The 18787-nt window shown below is 38.6% G+C and overlaps 2 protein-coding genes across 4 annotated transcripts; both read left to right on the top strand.

Moving 5' to 3' along the window:
- Positions 1-32: 32 nt before the first annotated feature.
- Positions 33-7309, top strand: LOC144054969 (platelet endothelial cell adhesion molecule). Of its 3 annotated transcripts, XR_013294745.1 has the most exons (14): positions 33-163; positions 246-272; positions 349-472; positions 555-721; positions 2217-2403; positions 2649-2755; positions 3438-3710; positions 3778-4083; positions 4186-4287; positions 4357-4384; positions 5225-5270; positions 5383-5448; positions 5847-5974; positions 7166-7309. XR_013294745.1 is itself a non-coding variant. In XM_077570453.1 (13 exons), exons 1-13 carry the CDS (start codon positions 130-132, stop codon positions 5898-5900), a joined length of 1518 nt encoding a protein of 505 aa, XP_077426579.1. In that variant the 5' UTR covers positions 33-129; the 3' UTR covers positions 5901-5985. The 3 variants fall into 3 exon arrangements, 2 of the variants coding, with proteins under 2 accessions (XP_077426579.1, XP_077426578.1); XM_077570453.1 differs by lacking the exon at positions 7166-7309 and having other exon boundaries at positions 5228-5270; positions 5847-5985; XM_077570452.1 differs by lacking the exon at positions 7166-7309 and having other exon boundaries at positions 5847-5985.
- On the top strand, positions 7278-18519 carry syngr2b (synaptogyrin 2b). Its single transcript, XM_077570455.1, has 4 exons — positions 7278-7420; positions 15094-15331; positions 16669-16805; positions 16879-18519. The coding sequence occupies exons 1-4, from the start codon at positions 7310-7312 to the stop codon at positions 17128-17130; spliced, it is 738 nt and encodes a 245-aa protein (XP_077426581.1). The 5' UTR covers positions 7278-7309; the 3' UTR covers positions 17131-18519.
- The last annotated feature ends 268 nt before the right edge of the window (positions 18520-18787 follow it).

Here is an 18787-nt window from a genome sequence, read left to right as displayed (position 1 = left end):
TGGACCATTATCAGTTATTCGCACATTTCAACGAAATGCGTGTGTGTCTTCTTCGAAAACTCATGCCTGGCCCATCTTATGACAACACGGCATTTATGAGCAAGATTTTCCTCAATATATTCTTCAAGAATGTTTCCATACCTTCTTGTGGGAATGCTTCTGGGTATGTAGAAAAATTCAAAGTGCACCGCTGCTCTCATTCTACTGATTTTTTTCCCCTTTCAAACTGTTCTCGTCCTTCTTAGGGTCATGTTACTGCAGCAAGGAAGGCAGTAAGTGAACTCTTCGTCACAAATTAGCTTTATTTGATGAGCTTTTTGAGGAGTTTCAAATCCCATTTTTGATTAGGTATGACATTGGGACGTCCAGAGTTGTCTGGCCCTTCATTGGCTATGGTGACAGACATTATCACCTTTGATTGTCTTCTGTCCATCTACCCAAAGAAGGAAACTATTCTCTTGGAGTTGTTCAAGTGAGTATTTTGTGATAAATACTCTAGCAAAATGTTTTCTCTCATATACAAACTTGTAAATCCCTCAAATTTGTTTTCCCAGGGAGGGAAACCGTGACAAGTTGCTGGGGGTTTACAGTTCGTCAAATGCATCCTTTCCCCTTATAGTCAAAGCTTCTCATGACGGCAACCTGGAGTGTGTGGCCAGAGTTCAAAACAATTCTCACGTGGAGCCCTCCGTTAGCTACACACACAACCTCAAGGTCATTGGTGAGTGTGAAATAATGTCACAGAAGGAGCGGTTTTAGGGTCAAAGGTTTAGGAGAGCTGAGCTCCCAGTGAGGCAAGATTATTTGAACTGTTTTGTGCATTTTAATGCAATTTCATTCCCACATTTCTAAAAGAAGCATAATGTTTTTGATCATAGGCATTTAATCAGCTTGTCAGTACCAAACACCTTGGCTTTCAAGAGATACTATCCTTTTTTTAAGGCCTTTTCAGAAGTAAAAACTTAATATTTCATCTGTAATTAATTTAATAATTTCGTTATTGTTCATGTAAAGGTATCAATTGTACACATAAATCTATTAATCTTGCATGAAAAATAATGACGTTAATTAGACAAAATACACTTTAGAAAAATACTAATAGTTACTTGAAATAGATAAATGTAAGCTTTGAGGAACGCACTCATGACCATCAGCTTGGGAGACAGCCACTCTACCTCTTGAGCCATGCTACTCTTGCTGTTTGCCACCAGACTGCGTTGCTAGTGTGTCCAAAATGAGACCAAAAACGGGTCTTGGAGGTACAAGGATGGGGTCAGGACCCCATCAATATACTAACACACAGCAGGAGCGGCTCAGGTGATAGAGTGGCTGACGCTTACCTTGAAATTTGTAGGTTTGTTTCTCAACCCTTGAGTCGCTTTTTTTCTTTCTTTTTCTTTTTTTTCTATTAAACTGGTAAAATGTACTCAAAACTCCCCTTCTAAAATGTACTTAGAATTTCTGAGTGATTTTTTTTACTAGGTTTTTCAAGTAAATCTTACTCATTTTTTGTTTTCTTTTTCTTTCTTTCTTTTTTTTTAACAGTGATACTAACCTTTTGCTGCCTAATGGAAAAACTGTGAAAAGGCAGGGTGGAATTCTGTCAACCTTCCTATGGAATTGTGTTATGAATTCTTTACTTTTGGAACTCCAGAAAGAAAATACTGTATGCACAAGCCTATGCCAATGACCTGGTGGTGCGAGTAGCACTCTGGGTAAGACGCAGGGCATGAATGGTAATTAACATTGCTGTTGAATAACCTCGGGGAAAAAACGAGTTACAGTTTAGCAGCGACAAGACTGAAAAACTCGGTATTGCACTTGACAGCAAGTTGATTGAATGAAAACCATATCTGCTGAAAAACTCCAAAAGTTTCAGCGATTAGCATGTTTAATGATATCCTTGGCTTCTCCAAGCATGCCTACGGGTGTGATGGCGTTGTTGCTGAATATCATACTGATAGAAGAGTTTGTCAAGGCAGAGGATGTTTGTGGCTCCTACCGAATTGATCAGGTGGGACAGAAAAAAAACGTGGGAACCTCTGGAAAAAAAGAGTATTGTGGATGTGTGGGTGAAAGATGTTGGTTACCATTGGGGAAAAAAACCAAGACATTCTAAAGATACTTTCGTGTCTAATTGGACATTCCGGGAAAGCAAACAACAGCTTATATGATCCACACTATCTTGTCAGTCTTTTACTGCATCTGTTCTACAGAGCCAGTTGCAGGTGCAGAAGTCATCATTCAATCAGGTGCGGAGGAATTCTTTGAGGGGAGGACATTGGAGTTGAAATGTACCCTTACAGCCGGAAATCATGTATCTTACAAGTGGCTATTAAATGGTCAGCCTGTCTTACAGTCGCCACTTAACAACGTTGCAAATGACCACCTTTTCATCAACAGGTGAGCCATCTGCAAATGACTGACATTTTTGTCTGAGATGAACATGTAACGAATGGAGCTCAGATATAATAATAATAATAATAATAATAATAATAATAATAATAATAATAATACATTTAATTTGTAATGAACTTTACATTTCAAAGAAATCTCTAAGTTCCCCAGATGAAGGTTAAAACAAATTACAGTGAATAAAACAATTTTAAAGAAAGGTATTGAGACCCCATTTTTAATGTCACCCTCAGAGCCACCTCTGCAGACAGCGGCTTATACATGTGTGTTGCTACGAACAAATACAACACTACAACAGTCTTCACATCCAACAGCTCAGAAGTGGAAATCACAGTCAAAGGTTAGCGATTGTTGCCAACTTCCTGATTTTTAGTAACCTTTCTGACACCCCTTGAGACTCTTTTTCCAAATAAAAAAAGCTGTACTCCAAAAATCTAGCATATTAGAAACTCAGGCTCTGTTCAGAGCAGCAAATGTTCAATCCTCCGTGTCACTAGCTAATATAACAATACACCCCTGGACCTAATCCCTCAAATAGGTAGATAACTGATACAGTTAAACTATAGTTATTTCATAGTGACTATTAGCAGTTATTTTAAGGTGAAAGTATATATTAAGATTTATTTTAAAAGAGTGTAAAGCAGAGAATGGTTTATTGTGTTAAAATGGATGTGCATTAAACTTTATCTACCACTAGGTGGTGGTAGCGTTTTCTGTTTGACATTGCTGTGCATTCGAAACGGACATGAAGGAAAAGATGAGAAAGACGTTAATGAAGTTGGAGTAAAGAAAACAAAAGACAACTCGAGACTCAGGTCCATTTTTGGATTGCACAAATTTACAATTAGCCCCAGAATAACGAAATATGTACTTGGTTGTTTAATGTCACACTTGACGAGTATTGAGTGGGCACACACTCGATGTAAGATGGAGCACTGTAGTTTTCTAGGTATATGTTGTTGGACTGGATAGCTTTGTACTGAAGCTGAACAAACCCTATTTCAACATCTTCATTCCCTCAGATGTGGTGTCCAACCCTGCCATTTCCTTCAAAGTGCTGAAGGAGAATTCCAACAACTATTTTGCTGTAGTCACTTGCCAGTCAACCAGAGGGACGCTGCCCATCACCTTTTCCCTCTACAATAGGACTGAATTGGCTTTTAATAAGACAGTTGAAGAGAGAAAAGTAAACTTCAAGGTTCCATTGGATTTAGACAGACACTCAGGATGGCTCCAGTGTCAAGCCAATAATGCCGATGAGGTTGCATACAGTCAGCGGTTGCCTTTACAAGTTGGTAGGTTTGTTTTTCCAAGGTGACGCCAATAATGGCAATTTTTTACGACTCTGTCTATTCTCAACAGTAAGTGTTGGTGGGCCAGTGATGCTGCGCTATGACTATGATATTGGACAAAACTATGCTGTAATTGGCCTGAGGCTCTACTGCAAGACAAGAAAGGGATCACATCCACGGTACCAGTGGTTCCTCAACCAAACTCTTCTCCAAGGTCGAGGAAGCTTTTACTACGTGGTCAATCAGCCGCCAGACCAGTCCATCCTCCTCTTGTCTGTCGGGAGGAGCAGTGCAGGGACGTACCATTGTGAAGTGTCAGACATCTTCGACAACACCACTGCCATGAGCAGCAATAAGCAATATATTGACAAAATGGGTACAGTATTGTCATTCCTGTCTTCCTTCTGCTTGGATTGACTGAAAGTTTTTTGTTTTGTTTTTTTAATCTTCCTCCAATCTTTTTCTTGTCCCCACCTAGTGCTCAATCGTCTCCCTGTTTCTGTGGTGGCTGTCGTCTTTGGATGCTTCATTTTTTTGGTTGTCTTGGTCTCTGCTTGTTGTTTCCTTGGAGTGTTGTTCAGTAAGTCCACAATATGGCTCTGGTTTCTCTTCCTATAAAGTGGTGTAATGATGTTAACTCTTCTTTCAGGGGGAAGAAAAAGTGGAAAAGAGTCCCTGTGAGTTTTTTAAAATTTATTTTTTACAAAATTGTTGTCCAAGCTAACTGTATTTGTAGCACACATTTAAAACCAAAGGGACTTCCAGAGCTCTTAATCTGTCATGAAAACATCTTCAGATGGAAGTAGTTGCTATATAAACTTTAACTCATTCACTGCCATTGACGGCTATAGACGTAAAAAAAATCATTTTAACTATTTCAATTAGTTTAAAAATTTTCCCCACTTTTGTTAACAAGAGTATGAAAACCTAGATTTTTATTTTAATGTATTAGAATAGATATAAAATCTGTGATTATTTGTGAGTTAACTAATAAAGTCATGTGATTAACTACGATTAAAAATTGTAATCGCCTGATGCCCCTAATTTTAATAATCTTTTCCTTAGAAAAAAAAAGATGATTACAATAAAAAAAAAAAATATATATATATATATATATATATATATATATATATATATATATTAAAAAAATTAGGGGCATCAGGCAATTAAAATTTGTAATCGTAATTAATTGCATGACTTCACTAGTTAACTCACGATTAATCACAAATTTTATATCTGTTCTACATGTACAAAAAAAATCTAGGTTTTCATACTCTTGTTAACAAAAATGGAAAAAGATGTTAAACTAATAAGAAATACTTAAAAGGATTTTTTTATGTCTATAGCTGTCAATGGCAGTTAATGAGTTAATCTGGCAAGCAGTGATATCTCTTCTCAAGAGCCTCTAAATTCTGAAAGAATAAATAAATAATGGTCAAAATTTTAAACAGTTACAAAATAAGTGCTAGCCAATTCATGTAAATTCATCTTTTTTTGTTGTCACCTTTCTCTCACAGTAGGAGCCAGGAGATGGAGACGTTTGCTGTATACGAGGATGAGCTGGTTTGTCCGATTTTCGGGTCTTTGTTGTTAGAAAAACTTTATTTTACAAAGAGGCTGATCACATGGAGATATCGACACTGCTAAAAACTATTACCTAAATCTACGCTTGCAGGAAATGTCAGAGTACCGCGAGGACAATGATGTGGTGATGTCAGCTAGATGTGATGAGTTTGATTGGGTAAGATCAAATACAGTTTCAAGAAAAAGTAAATGAACACTTTGGAATGACCTTAAAAGAGTGATTCATCTCAAGAATATTGATGAACGTGGTCCAAAACTTTTCCTGACAGTTGTGCAGGTTTGATCTGAAATTACAGATAACGTTTGATACTTTATAAAACACGCAGTGGAATATTTACGTGTAGTTGTCAGAAAAAAACATGAAATTATGTCATTGTTTGTGTGGTATTAGTTTAAGAAAACTGTGTTTGCCTAATGTTGTGATTTAGACAGATCACATCTACAAAATCTTGGTAAAGAAATTCCACAGTGTTCATATACTTTTTCTTCCAACTGTAAATGTCACTCCAACAAAGCAAATGGCCTCTTGAGTTACGGAATGTGTGTTTTCATCAGGTATCAAAAACCTCTGAAGATGAAGTTTGCGGACGACCAGCTGATGGGCTCTAATCAAGCTGCTGTTTTTTCCCCACAACAAAATAGTCGCTTAAGGGAACATGTGCTTCACAGTCAAAAGGACCCAGGTGTGAATGGTGGTTTGGGAATTTCTCTGTTGGGCCCATAGGCATGAATGTAGCCCACTTTTGAAGGTGTGGACGCATTCTTAAAGTACTGCAACCCCAAACTTAGAGAGATCTTAAGATTTTAATTACTGTATGTCCTTTTTTTGTTTAACAAGGTAGAAAAGTGTTAAAACCATAAAATACTTGGTAGAAACTAGTAGTACTTCTAGAACAAATACAAAAAAACAACAATGGCCTTGAGATCAAAATAATGGTGCATGTCCAACACTGTCTTTGCAAAATCTCTCTCTCCCTCCCAACCGCATGTTCAAAATGAAAATTTAAATTAATCGAACATTTACATTCATTTTGCAAATGAGTCCATTAACCAAATGAGCTAGAAATAGGCCTCCAGTCAAGCCTTGATTTACGAGTTAAACTTGTTCGTGTCACAACTCAAAACACTTGTATCTCAAATCATCTTTCCCTGTTGAAATGAATAGAAATGCCAGTAATCCATTCCAGCACCCCAAAAAACACCAACCAAAATGTTTGATTATGAAACAGAAAAGATGACCATCGCAATTTAGCCGCAATAGTATCCATTGTTTTTTTTGTTTTGTTTTTAAAAAGGGGACTAAAAATATATGTCTGTGGGTATTGTTAATACCGTAATAGTGTATATGTGTTCAACTATTAGTGGCTTCAAGGTCTATAAACTGCAACATTGAAGCTATTTTTTATGTTGGCAGCTACAAGAATGAGTTGCGATAAATGCATTTGTCAAGTCACAAAACTAGCAAAGCTATGGGAATATATTGTTTTATAGCATAAAAGCCTGAGCCAGCAGCAAAAAAAAAAAAAAAAACATAAAAATGTGACATGTAACGTCATGTATTTTTTCTTTCTGTATGAGCACTATGAAAATTAATTATGCGTGCAGAGATTTTTGATGTCCTAAGTTAACGGAAAAATTTAATTGTACTTTTTTCCCCCTCTATAAGTACATTTCAGAGTTTGTACTGTTTTTCTTTTACTTCAGCACAGGACAGCAGCAGTTGAATCTACTTTACCAGTCTTTTTTTATTAGATTTTTTTTTTCCAAGTGAGCTTTTACTGCAAATTGTTCGTAATTTCCCATGTACAGTAGTTGACTGAATAATGACGTCAGGCACCGCTGTGGACAAATCTCCACCCCTTGTGACTCCGCAGCTCAACTCGTCTATCACGACGTCAAATCAGGAAGCTCGGCGGAATGAGGAGGCGGTATTTGCTTATCGCCCTCAAGACTCCCGAGTCTCCAACCGACTTGCCTAGCGGCAGAAACAGGGACTTGGTTGTCAAAAGGGGGCAGACATGGAGGAGATGGGAGCTACGAGTCCGTACGGGGTTTCGCTCGCTGGAGGAGGTTTGGACATTGTAAAGTTTGTCCGGCAACCGCAAACCATTGTGCGCCTACTAAGTTGGGTGAGTACTGTACTTGGGATGTAGGGGTCCTAAATTTAAAAACAAAACAAACAAAAAAAAACATTCGGCGTGGTGTGCGAACAGGTGCAGCCGCCCACCCGCCAGGGTGTGTTTTTTCATTTTTTATTACCTAGCTTAGCTCGGACACAAGCGCAAGGCACTGAAGGCAGCGTCTTAACTTCAGAGCTGCCTGGCGTCGTGTTGCAGCTGTCGGATGACAGCACCCTTAGGACAAAAAACAAAAAACTATGCTCTTAATGAAACAAAGTAAACAAAGAATAAGAAGGTAGCCATTCCGTGTGCTGTAGGCCTACGTAATTCAATAATTCTGCTAATCACTTTAAACCGTTTCAAATGGAGCATTTTGTAATTATTAATTCTGTTATGCCGAAGTGTTTTAACACGTGATACAATCAAGTTCTCATTAAGTACTTTAAGTAGAAGTAATTGCTTAAAAAAAGATAGAAGTACTGATTGAGCTGCTGCACTTCAGTGAAAAGATCTGACTCTGAAATGTATAAAAGTAAAAAGCCAGCTAGCATTGACTCAGCTTTTATGCTAGTAAAACATAAAAATCAGGGGTGTAACAAAAATTTGAATTTTTACAAAAAAATTGTTTAAAAGACGCGAGTGCGTCGAATCGTTCCACTCTGAAAATAAATCAAGATACGTATCGAATTGTCATTTGTTGGAGAGAGATGTCCTAGAAGGAAATGCTACATTTACAGTGACACTACTGGCAATTTCATTCAAATGTATGTAAAATGACAACAGCAGAAAATCATTGCATCTTGAACTGAGCCTTACCATATCAAATCAAATCGTAATCCCAAACCGAACCAAATCGCTCCCCTTTCAAATCAAATAATTCCTGAATCGTTTCACACCCCACATATCGAAAACCCTATCGTATTGTCTTTTGTGGATGCACACCCCTAATAAACGTGTTCCCATAGCTTTGTATTGTGAATTGAATCATGAAAAATGCTAAATTAGCAAATGATAACTGAAAAAAAGTACAACTTACTTGACAGGTGGATTTTTGAGCTTCAAAAGCTTGTGATTTTTAATAAAACACATTTGCCACATGTCATTCTTGTAACCAACAATATCAAACATTTGTCTTCAATAAGGCAGAGAATGGGGAATATGTCCCTTCTCTGATTCTGTTGCAGTTGTCGTCATTCTTCCTGATTCATATTAATCAGTTGACTTCGTCTCTCTATTTATGTCTTTTATTTATTTATCGTGTCATCTGCAGGAGTTGAAAAATGTCTTGTGCCTGTAAAAGTAAAAAGTTTGTCAGGATAATAAAATAAAGATGTACTTATGTAAAGTAATTAAGTATTCTTACTTCATTGCTTCACACCACTCTTTAAGTGTTCCCCAGCCTTTATTGAGCCAAGGCACATATTTTATTAGTGTTGTTCCGATACTGCATGAAAACTGTGGTATCGGTGAGTACTAACAAGTAACATGCCGATACCATTAATTCTGACGCTAATATAGGACTTTGGATGCAGCATCTTGTGTCTTGCACGTCATTCACTGATGCGTGACATGTTCACTGCATGCTGAGCTAAGATATCCTATTGGCCCTTGAATCCTCTGAACCAATGGCAGGACAGCTTTTTCATGTTGAGAAAAAACAAAAACGTAGGTATCGGCATTGGCATCGGCCGATACTGCAAAGCTGGGTTTCGGAATTGGAAACCACAAACAAAAAAATGATATATACTGAAATAATGATAATGTCATTTGAATTTACTTGCATATTTTGCACAATATTATGGATTTTTTTTTGTCATTCTTTTGCAGAAGTGCTTTCAACCTTTTCTCTTGATTCAGTGAGTTGTAAGTCAAAGACAAAAGCTGCTAAAACGGTGCCATTAAAGTGTGCTCCAACATAATTGGAGTCAAGCAGAGAGACTTCTAGGCGATCAACCAAAATGACATGAATATTGTTAAGGATTAGGAACTTGTCCTGATGCCCTCCGTCTGCCAACCACTTCACTTTTAATCTTTTGTATGATGTGCTTTTCTTTTCTTGTATTCTTTTTTCTTCTTACAAGTGGTCTGACAACCTATTTTCTGTGTCTTTTATGTTGTTGGACCTGGAAGCTGCAAACAAATTGCCCGCATCAGGATCAATAATGTTCTCTTAAAAAAAAAATTCTATCTCAGTTTGAAATCTAGTTATGTTTAGTTGAGTATTAAGGTGACAGTCACAGGAAGCCACGACTTACTCTATTGTATGAATGTCAACAGGTGGATAAACAGGTTAATTATACCTTCAGAAGAAAATTTTATTATTCTGCTTAACAATGTTGTTATCTAAAATTGATGGACACAGATTTAACTTCTGTGCACAGTTATCTCACGCACCTGGAAATGTTCTGGGAAGTGTCACACTGCTGATCACCTGTTACACTTTTTTTGGGGGGGTCTGTGGTCCGGGTCCCGTTATAGAAAGGCCAAAATTAGCCCCAACCTGGCAAGCTAAATAATGCATGCTGTCTTTACCCTGACTGATGTGAGCAAGCAGGTTGTAGGATTAACGTTTGAACTATTATATAACTATATACTATAGCACTTTCATTCCAACGCCGACTATCCTCGGCGCGCTCTCTGAAGTGAATTTCACAGACTTGTGTCACCAAGTTCAAAATGTTAGCCGTGGTGGCTGAGGACAGAATGTGCTTGGAGATGTGAGCGTGCATGGGGATACGGTGTATGTATGAGTGTGTGTGTGTCACTTGTAAACAGGGGCTTTTTTTGCAGGTAAGGTGATATCTCTGCCTGGCTGAAACTCCTTTTCTGTTTATGTCTTATCTCTTTCACCAACACACACGCACACAGGACCTTTCAACTGTGACTTTTCACAAAATCTACCGAGGCTAGATTACATTATTTGTGGTCATTTTCTTTCTTCTCGGTGAGTCATTAATCTATGGCAAGAGGAGCATTGTTTGCTCCGCCTACATTTTCTACAATACACCAGTCACCATATCTGTTTGCTTCAGTTACAAATACTCATTCAATAAAAAAAAAAGTTGATATGTTAATTAGGGGTGGGAATCTTTGAATGTCTCACGATTCGATTCCGATTTTTGGGTTTTCAATTAACGATTTTGATTCAAAATGATTTGATTGACAATGATTTTTGCTTCAATCTATAGATGTGCAAGGAATTGTAATGATCTACTCCAGCCTGACTCATAATGCTAATTAGCACGCTACCCGCGGCACTTTTATCACTCAAAAGAACGGCTCCACACTGCAAAAAAAACAACTTTTATTGGAATAACCTGATCGTGACTTTTTCCTTCTACTCTCTAATGTGGCTACAACTTAACAGTGTATGAGACCGCGTGGAACCACACTGCCCCCAAGTGGCCAGATCGGGTACAACATGAACAGCGCTCCAAATAAAGGCACACACAGACAAAGGCAAGATAGTATAAAATAATTTAAATAAAATTGATTTTGGGACATTTAAAATCAATTCTGAATCGTAATAAATGATAATAAATCGCGATTCTTATGAGAATCAATTTTTTTTTGGGGGGGGGTCACCTCTAATGTTAATATTCTAATTCAGTATAAATATAGTTTATGAATAGAACTTCCTTATTTTCCATTTAGCCTTAAATTCTCAAGATTGAAAAGCACCGCGAAGCGGCCCAACAGCCTGAATTTGATCCAAAATTATGTGGACAAAAATTCACAAAACTTGGAAGTAAAACCGTCTGTCGCCAGGCCTGGAGGTGGGGCTTGAAGGTGAGAACCTGGTGGCCAGGTTCCCCCAGCCCTTTAGCCCCATGCACACCTAAAAAAAAAAACAAGGGTCCCCCTTCCCATGGGCTCACCACCTTTTAATTGGGAGCGGTGCAGTGACTACATTTACATGGCGTGAATATTTGAGTTAAGGTACAAATTCCGGTTTCTGAAAAATTTTGAATCACCGGTTTACATGTATGAGTAACTTCCAAAGTATGGTAATGTGACCGACCCCTTTCTAAACTTCGATGTATGGACAGCATAATGAGGCAAATACAGGGAGTCCTCGAGTTCCATTCCTACACTGGTGATGTAGCCCAAATTTCGACATAAGTCAGATTTCACCGTTTCGTCGATATTTACATCAAATACTTTGTACAGTAATTAAAAAACAAACAAACATGTTTTAGATATCACATTTGCGTGACCCGGACGAGCTAGAACCGATATTTCGTGTTAACTGCACAATCAATTATTGCTGCCGGACGGCAAAGCGGAGCTAATGGAAACGTAAACACAAAAACGTGAAGCGCCTGATGGAGGAGCCGACCTGCTCGGTGGATGTCCGTTGCCGGCGGTAACAACAACACAACTTTAAATAACTTTAAAATGATGGGATTACTTTGGGGAATTAACGAAAAAGAAGGTACGGGCGCCATAAAATCGAAACAACATAGTATTTCAATTTTAGAAATGCTGCTGACCCTGTGAACTCTGGGGCCTTTTGTTTGAACTAAGATGAGTAAGAATTTAGTACTTCAGATATTTTAAAATTTTGGAAAACTTTATTTACTGTAGAAAACAATAGGGAGCTATTCACTTGTTTAAGTTTTTATTTTACTTGAAGACATGCTAATATTAGAATGAAGATTTCTCAGGAAAAAAAGAACGAAGATTTTTTTTTAAGCTCCAATATTTTATGAATCCTAAAAGGTTGTTCAATAAAATTTCAATAAAAATAAGAGTTGGAGTTTTTTTTTAAATTGTCCATTTTAGTGAAAATGATTATCTGCTCCAAATATTGGTTATCGACATCCTTGACTACTAATTATCAGTATTGGCCCTCAAAAAAAAAAACATATCGGTCTATCGGTAGAATAAATAGACGGACTGACTGAGCAGCAACGGAAGCAGCTTTGCATCCATCGGTCGGGGTCAGTACAGACTTATCAGTTGGTGTCGTTTTTTTCATAAAGCACTCGCCGAAAGGTGGACATCCGTCAATGACAGGATGAGACGAGAGATTCAAAACCCCAACGCTGCCAACATTTGAGTTTTGAAAGCGTTATTGACTGCATGTAAGCGGAGTGTTAACATTCAGCAGTTCAATCTCCGGATACAGAGCCTGCTTCTAGACATTTGGAACGTCAGATTGGAAAGTTCCAACTAGAGATAATCCACTCATATCTTGGGTTCTGAAACGGTACCAGTCCTTTTGAGAGGGGTTATAGGTCAAAGTACCACTGTGCTTCTTTTGTAGTTGATTGCAGTGGTGAAACATATTCCCACCCCGCTGCTCATTGTCTGGATCTTTTGTCTCATCCTCCCCACTAGCCCCAAAAAGCCCCTCTCTGTCCTCCTCCCAGACCTCATTATGAGCGTTATTAGGGAACTGCAGGTTTGTCTGCAGTCACAAGGCTGGCAGCAGCACGCAGAACTAGGTCACATGATGAGGCGGTTGCTTGGCCCATGTGGGCGGCAACAAACTACGGGATGGCTTCAGGAGCCACTTAACCATCTTCATCGCCATGTTGTTTAGGTGCAATGCTGTGTCTTCCAGTAATATAGTAAGACCTTGTGGACGTTAAAGTCAGTAGACTGTAGTTAGAAAATGTCAACATCACTTTTGAAACTGGTTAGCAAAATACTGGAATTTAAAGGGGAAGTCAAAGTCAAACATTTCTTGACAATATGTTATATGTGACCTCACTATTCTAAACAAGACATTCTGCTAATATTACATTTGTGGAGTTATGAAGCAAAGTCCAACCGTTTTTATCCGTCTCAGAGGGCGGCCATTTTGTCACTTGCTGTCGACTGAAGATGACGTCACAGTTGCTCAGGCAACGACCAATCACAGCTCACCTGTTGTCTGATGTTGAGCTGTGATTGGTTCTTACTTGAGACCTGAGCAACTGTGATGACATTTGGACTCGACAGCAAGTGCCAAAATGGCCGCCCTCTGAGATGGATAAAAACTGCCACTAACGCAATATTAACCAGAATATCATATTTAGACTTGTGGGGCTACAAAAAACATATTGTCTAGAATTAATTTCTATTTATTTTTTGGGGCGGAGGGGTTTCCCCTTTAAAGTAATCAGTGGGTAAACATTGCAAACAAAGAATAGAACTTTATTTGTCATTGTGTAGACAATGAAACATACAACTATCTATCTATATATATATATATATATATATATATATATATATATATATATATATATATATATATATATATATATATATATATATATATATATAATATGAGCTGTCAAACGATTACATTTTTTAATCACATCTTAAAATTTTGATTAATCGCTTAATAAAAAAAGCTTTTTTATTAACATTTTTTCCCCGCCAAATTTGAAGAGCACCGGTTATGTGTTAAAGTTATGAGGACGTCTTCAACATTTTTTTGATCCACTGCACACGCTCATCCTCTTTTTCTAATCAGTTAATTACTTGCATAATTTAAAATAGAAAAAAAAATGACATGAACAAATATTCTAAAAGTGAAACGCAAACATTCATTAAATGCTTTACTTTAATGCATGTAATTATGTTTATTGCTAAAACACAACCTGTGCTAGCTTAAACGTAACCATCCGCTGTCACGCTAAAGGATCATCTATGGTCAAAATAATACAATTAATCTGCGTTAATTTATTATTAACACAATCATTTTTTCGCATACCAGCGAAAGAACCTTCTCCCTAGAGCAGAGATGGGCAATCTCGGTCCTCGAGGGCCGGAGTCCTGCAGGTTTTGGAGGTTTCTCACTTCCAATGCAAGCTGATTCCAATCAACAGGATCGTTATCAGGCTTATGCAGAGCTTGCTGATGAGCTGATCATATATCAGCTGTGTTGGAGAAAGGCAACCTGCAGGATTCTGGCCCTCGATGCCCACCTCTTCCCTAGAGTGAAGCAGGGTGGTGAGAAAGTTAAGTTCTGGCCTGGCTTTTCATCCTAAGGACCTGGACAACTCCACATAGTCCAAGGAATCATGAATTCAGAGGAATATTGTGAAATCCGGGATCATAACCTGAAGCCGTTCTTTGTGAAGTTACAGCCTGGTAGAAGATGGATCATGCAACATGACAATAATCCAAAGCATTCCACTAATGCAACCAAGGAATGGCTGAAGAACAACAAGATTCATGTTGTGGATGTGCCCAGTTAAAATCCTGACTTAATTCTTTCAAGATACTGTGGCGGGACCTGAAGCGGGCAGTTTATGCTAGACGCCCATCCAACCTCTCTCAATTGGCTGAATTTTGCAAGGAAGAGTGGCAAAAATCCCCCAAAGTAGATGTGAAAGACTGATAAGTCACTAAAGAAAGTGTTTGGATGAAGTTATTGCAAAAGGAGGTGCGATGTCCGATTAAGTGAGAGGTTCACAAAGTTTGTCTTAAATCAACAACTTTTGCTCAATAATGAATAACAATATTATCATTATTTTTGTTCAGGTCTATTTCAATGTCAGCATTGTAGATTGGGGTCTGACTAAACATTTAACAAGGTTATTTTAATATTTTATTTTAAAAAAACTGACCATGCCTGCAGGGTTCACAAACTTTTGAGCAGCACTGTATATATATGTATATATATATCTGCAGTTTCTGTTCCTTCAATGTATATTCAAACATGTCTGGTTATTGTCTCACTGTAGCTTTTTGCCATCGTGGTTTTCGCCTGCATCACCACCGAGGGCTACATCAACCCCGTCTACAGCGCTGAGCCAAAGTGCATCTTCAACCAAAATGACTCTGCATGTCATTACGCCGTCGGCATCGGCGTGATGGCTTTCCTCGCCTGTGTGGGCTTCCTGCTTTTGGATGTTTACAGGCCTTTTCTGGGCAATGCACAGCAAAGGAAATATGCCGTGATGGCAGACCTGGGATTCTCTGGTGAGAACATCACATTTATATCAACTATTATGCGTCACAACTAAAAATGTAATGCGCCACTACGATGCTTCCTTTTTGCCGATTTACCGCTAGCTCACTTTGACAGCCTGTCTCATACAGAGAGTGTTTGTGTCCCATAATGGGAGACAAACCACTCACTGTTACCCTTGTATCACGAAACGTATTATTCATTGTTTCAATCAGCATCAGATGATGCTGAGTGAGCATGGCGGAGGGTGAGGATGACCTCACAGATTCTCGATAAATTCATCCGCTGGACATTCTTTACGGAAACAAAGGAGTGCTACTGTGAACCTTGTGGTCATTTGAGATAATTGCATCACGGAAGACATCCGCCACTGTTTTTACCGGTGGTTGGAGGTCATGGCCAAGAAAGGCCACTCTGCTTGCCTAAACACAACTGTAGGCGACTATCTGAAACAATATTTCGAGAATCTTTACCTTGCCAGGCTCTCCACATGTCAAGAGCTGGTAGGTTTTTGCCATTAAAAGCAAACAAGATCATTAAATTAATGCAAAATTAAGAAAACTCTGATTAGTCAATTAATCAGTTGAATAATCGAGAGATAATTTTTTTTTAATCGGCACTACATCTATGTATGTGCCTCTAAAATGTGTTACATTAAATTTGTTAACATTTTCCCCAACAGTTTCTCTTCATTTCGCAGCATTTCTCTTGACTGTACTGCTTCCACTGTGGCATGTGGATGATAATAAATTTATTTTTTTTTATTTTTTTTTTTTAAATAAATAATTTAAAATATGTATTGTTTAATTTAATTTTTTTTTTTTTTTTTTTCCTCTCAATTAGATAGCAGCCTAATTGGCTGCCCTGACAACATAATCTGCCCTGGGCCTTTCGAATCACTAGTGATGACCGATCTAACTTAAAACTATTTGAGTAATGTGACTGTTTCTTTACAGCAGGGGCGTCAAACTCATTTTCATCAAGGGCCACATCGACATAATGGTTGACTTTTTAAAGGGCCTCGTGAAACTCTCACAGTAGAAATGTAACCAAATATAATGTCAAATAAATGTAACTACTGTACTCCTTTATGTCAAATAATGCTTTTATTAATGGCTTCAAGATACAAATATTACATGTGCATTTGCAAAAAAGAAAACTATTAAACGCTACGTACGTAAATTTGTTTCTTGTCACAGTTAAGTGTGGCACTCAGTGAGGATGTGAATGTGAATGTGTGTGTGACAGTAGAGAGGATTCCTTTGAAATAAACTTCATTTCTCTTTTTTTGATGCCTCAACATGGAAGGTTTGAATTTCTCATGCATGTGTGTGTGTATTCTTATCAGGGGCCTGGACTTTTCTGTGGTTTGTGTGCTTCTGCTTGCTGGCCAGTCAATGGAGTCGCACACACGACGTCAGTGGAATCCCGCAAGATGCCGCACGTGCAACAGTGGCCTTTTCATTCTTCTCCATCGCTACCTGGGTGAGCAAGGCAATTTTTAAAATTTATTTTCGCAGACTCATAGTGACCCCCGATCTATCATTTTATCGCGCAGGGAATCCTAACCTACTTCGCCTTTGCTCGCTTCCGACGAGGTGCTGACGACGTCGCCATCCCGACCTATACCGAGCAGCCTACGGACGAACGCACCCCTTACCCACCGACCTACGCCCCCACCTCCTATAACCCCACGCCATACACCCCCACCACCTACAGCGCCTATCCCACCATACCCGACTTGAGCCAGCAGCCGGCCTTCACCCCAAACCTGCAGCCGATGCCCGACTACCAGCCGCCCAATTACTGATACGAAGGACGCCCGCGTGGCCTCATCCGAGCTCCTCCCTGCTTGCTAATTGTTGAAGAACTGCATGCAAGTGAATAGAAGAGGGGCAGTGCGGATTACCGCAAGGGGTCGAGGCTCGCTGGTCTGTGGTCAGATCTTCACATCGGACTGCACGCTGACATTCGATGTGATCTTTGGATCAGCTGACCTTTGCGCTATGACACAACTCTTACCTCAAGCAGGCTGATAGGCAAATGGAATGTACCCAAGGATTTTAGGACACTTGCCAATTACACTTGATGAGATCAACGCTACGTGTTTGTCTTACATTTGTACAGATTTCTTAGTGAAACTGGTGCCATTTTATTTTCTGTGTACCACGATTTATTTTCATCTCCCATAAATCGAATTGTCTTTATTAACCGTAAGCAACTCGCAAGGTATGACTGTGAGAAAAAGTAGTTACAGCAATATCGGTGAGAAGTGATTCTTCTGGTTATTGTTTAGTGTTGAGATTATGCAGTTAAGTTAGTCATCTCACAAAACATATTTGAGACACTTATAAGGTCCTTTTTCATATTCTTATCTTTAGTCTTGGCCACAAATAACTATCCAAAGAGACCTGCTCGTGTGAAATTTCCTCTTTAAACTTGTGGTTGAAATTAAGATAGTAAAGGTGGGTGGGAGTGCAGATCATGTTGCAGCCATTGAACAGTAACTAATTAACAAGAGAAGTGTTTCTTTTGGAGCAAAGAACATGACTACTCTTCATGCAAACTCACTTTGACATTGAGTCCAACTACTGTACACTTGACAAGGTCATAATACCAGTTTCAAGTGACGAACGATGCGTGTGTACATTTCAATTTGTGCCTCTTGGGTGTATACTATTGTAATTGCAATATCCTCACTTGGATCTATGTTTAGCTGAATGATTAACCAGGAGTTCAATCTCATTATGTTGCGAGTTTCCTCATAATAATAGAGAAAACACTCATTTGCCCTCTGGGTCCCAGAAAGAGTCAAAACAAATCATCTAAGCTTATATAAAGACAAAGTGAATGTTGCATCGCGAATACATTTTAAACATTGTAACACAGCTGCACTTCCATTATTTTCAAGCTCCCTGAAAAAGTAAGTTATAATGCATAAGTTCAGTTCTTTAAGCCTGCACAGCCATGCAACAAATCAGCTGTCTTGTGTGTAGCCTACATTTTGGAATTAATTCTAACCTGGCCAAGTTTTGAGTTGGCCTGAATTTTAATTTTTTGAAAGGGGTACCCAAAAGCTGGAAAGGATAAATCTGTGACATGTCCTAAATGATTCCTGTTCCTCCAGATGAAAATCATATGGACAACCTTGTAGAGAAAAATGTGTGAATCAATTAAGACAGGGAAGTTTTTGTCAAAATGTGGTGTTTTGTTGTCTTTTCCAGCTAATAGACATTCACACACCCCTAACAAGTCCCTTAAACTAAAAATGTGACCACGGTACATTAGCTTAACTGTACAGTGACTCACAATCACATGTTATTTGCCCTTTGTTTATCCAATACAATGTCTATTGTGAGTTGCTTTTAAGCACATTAATTCTACTCAACAGGTGGAGGCCAGCTCGTTTACCTGACAGTTGAGTAGAAGTAGGTGTGGCGAAAGACAATCGCTGACAGGGTTTTTAC

This window comes from Vanacampus margaritifer, chromosome 7 (genome assembly GCF_051991255.1).
Source record: "Vanacampus margaritifer isolate UIUO_Vmar chromosome 7, RoL_Vmar_1.0, whole genome shotgun sequence".
Taxonomy (NCBI): domain Eukaryota; kingdom Metazoa; phylum Chordata; class Actinopteri; order Syngnathiformes; family Syngnathidae; genus Vanacampus; species Vanacampus margaritifer.
This window is presented reverse-complemented; position numbering and strand designations above follow the sequence as displayed.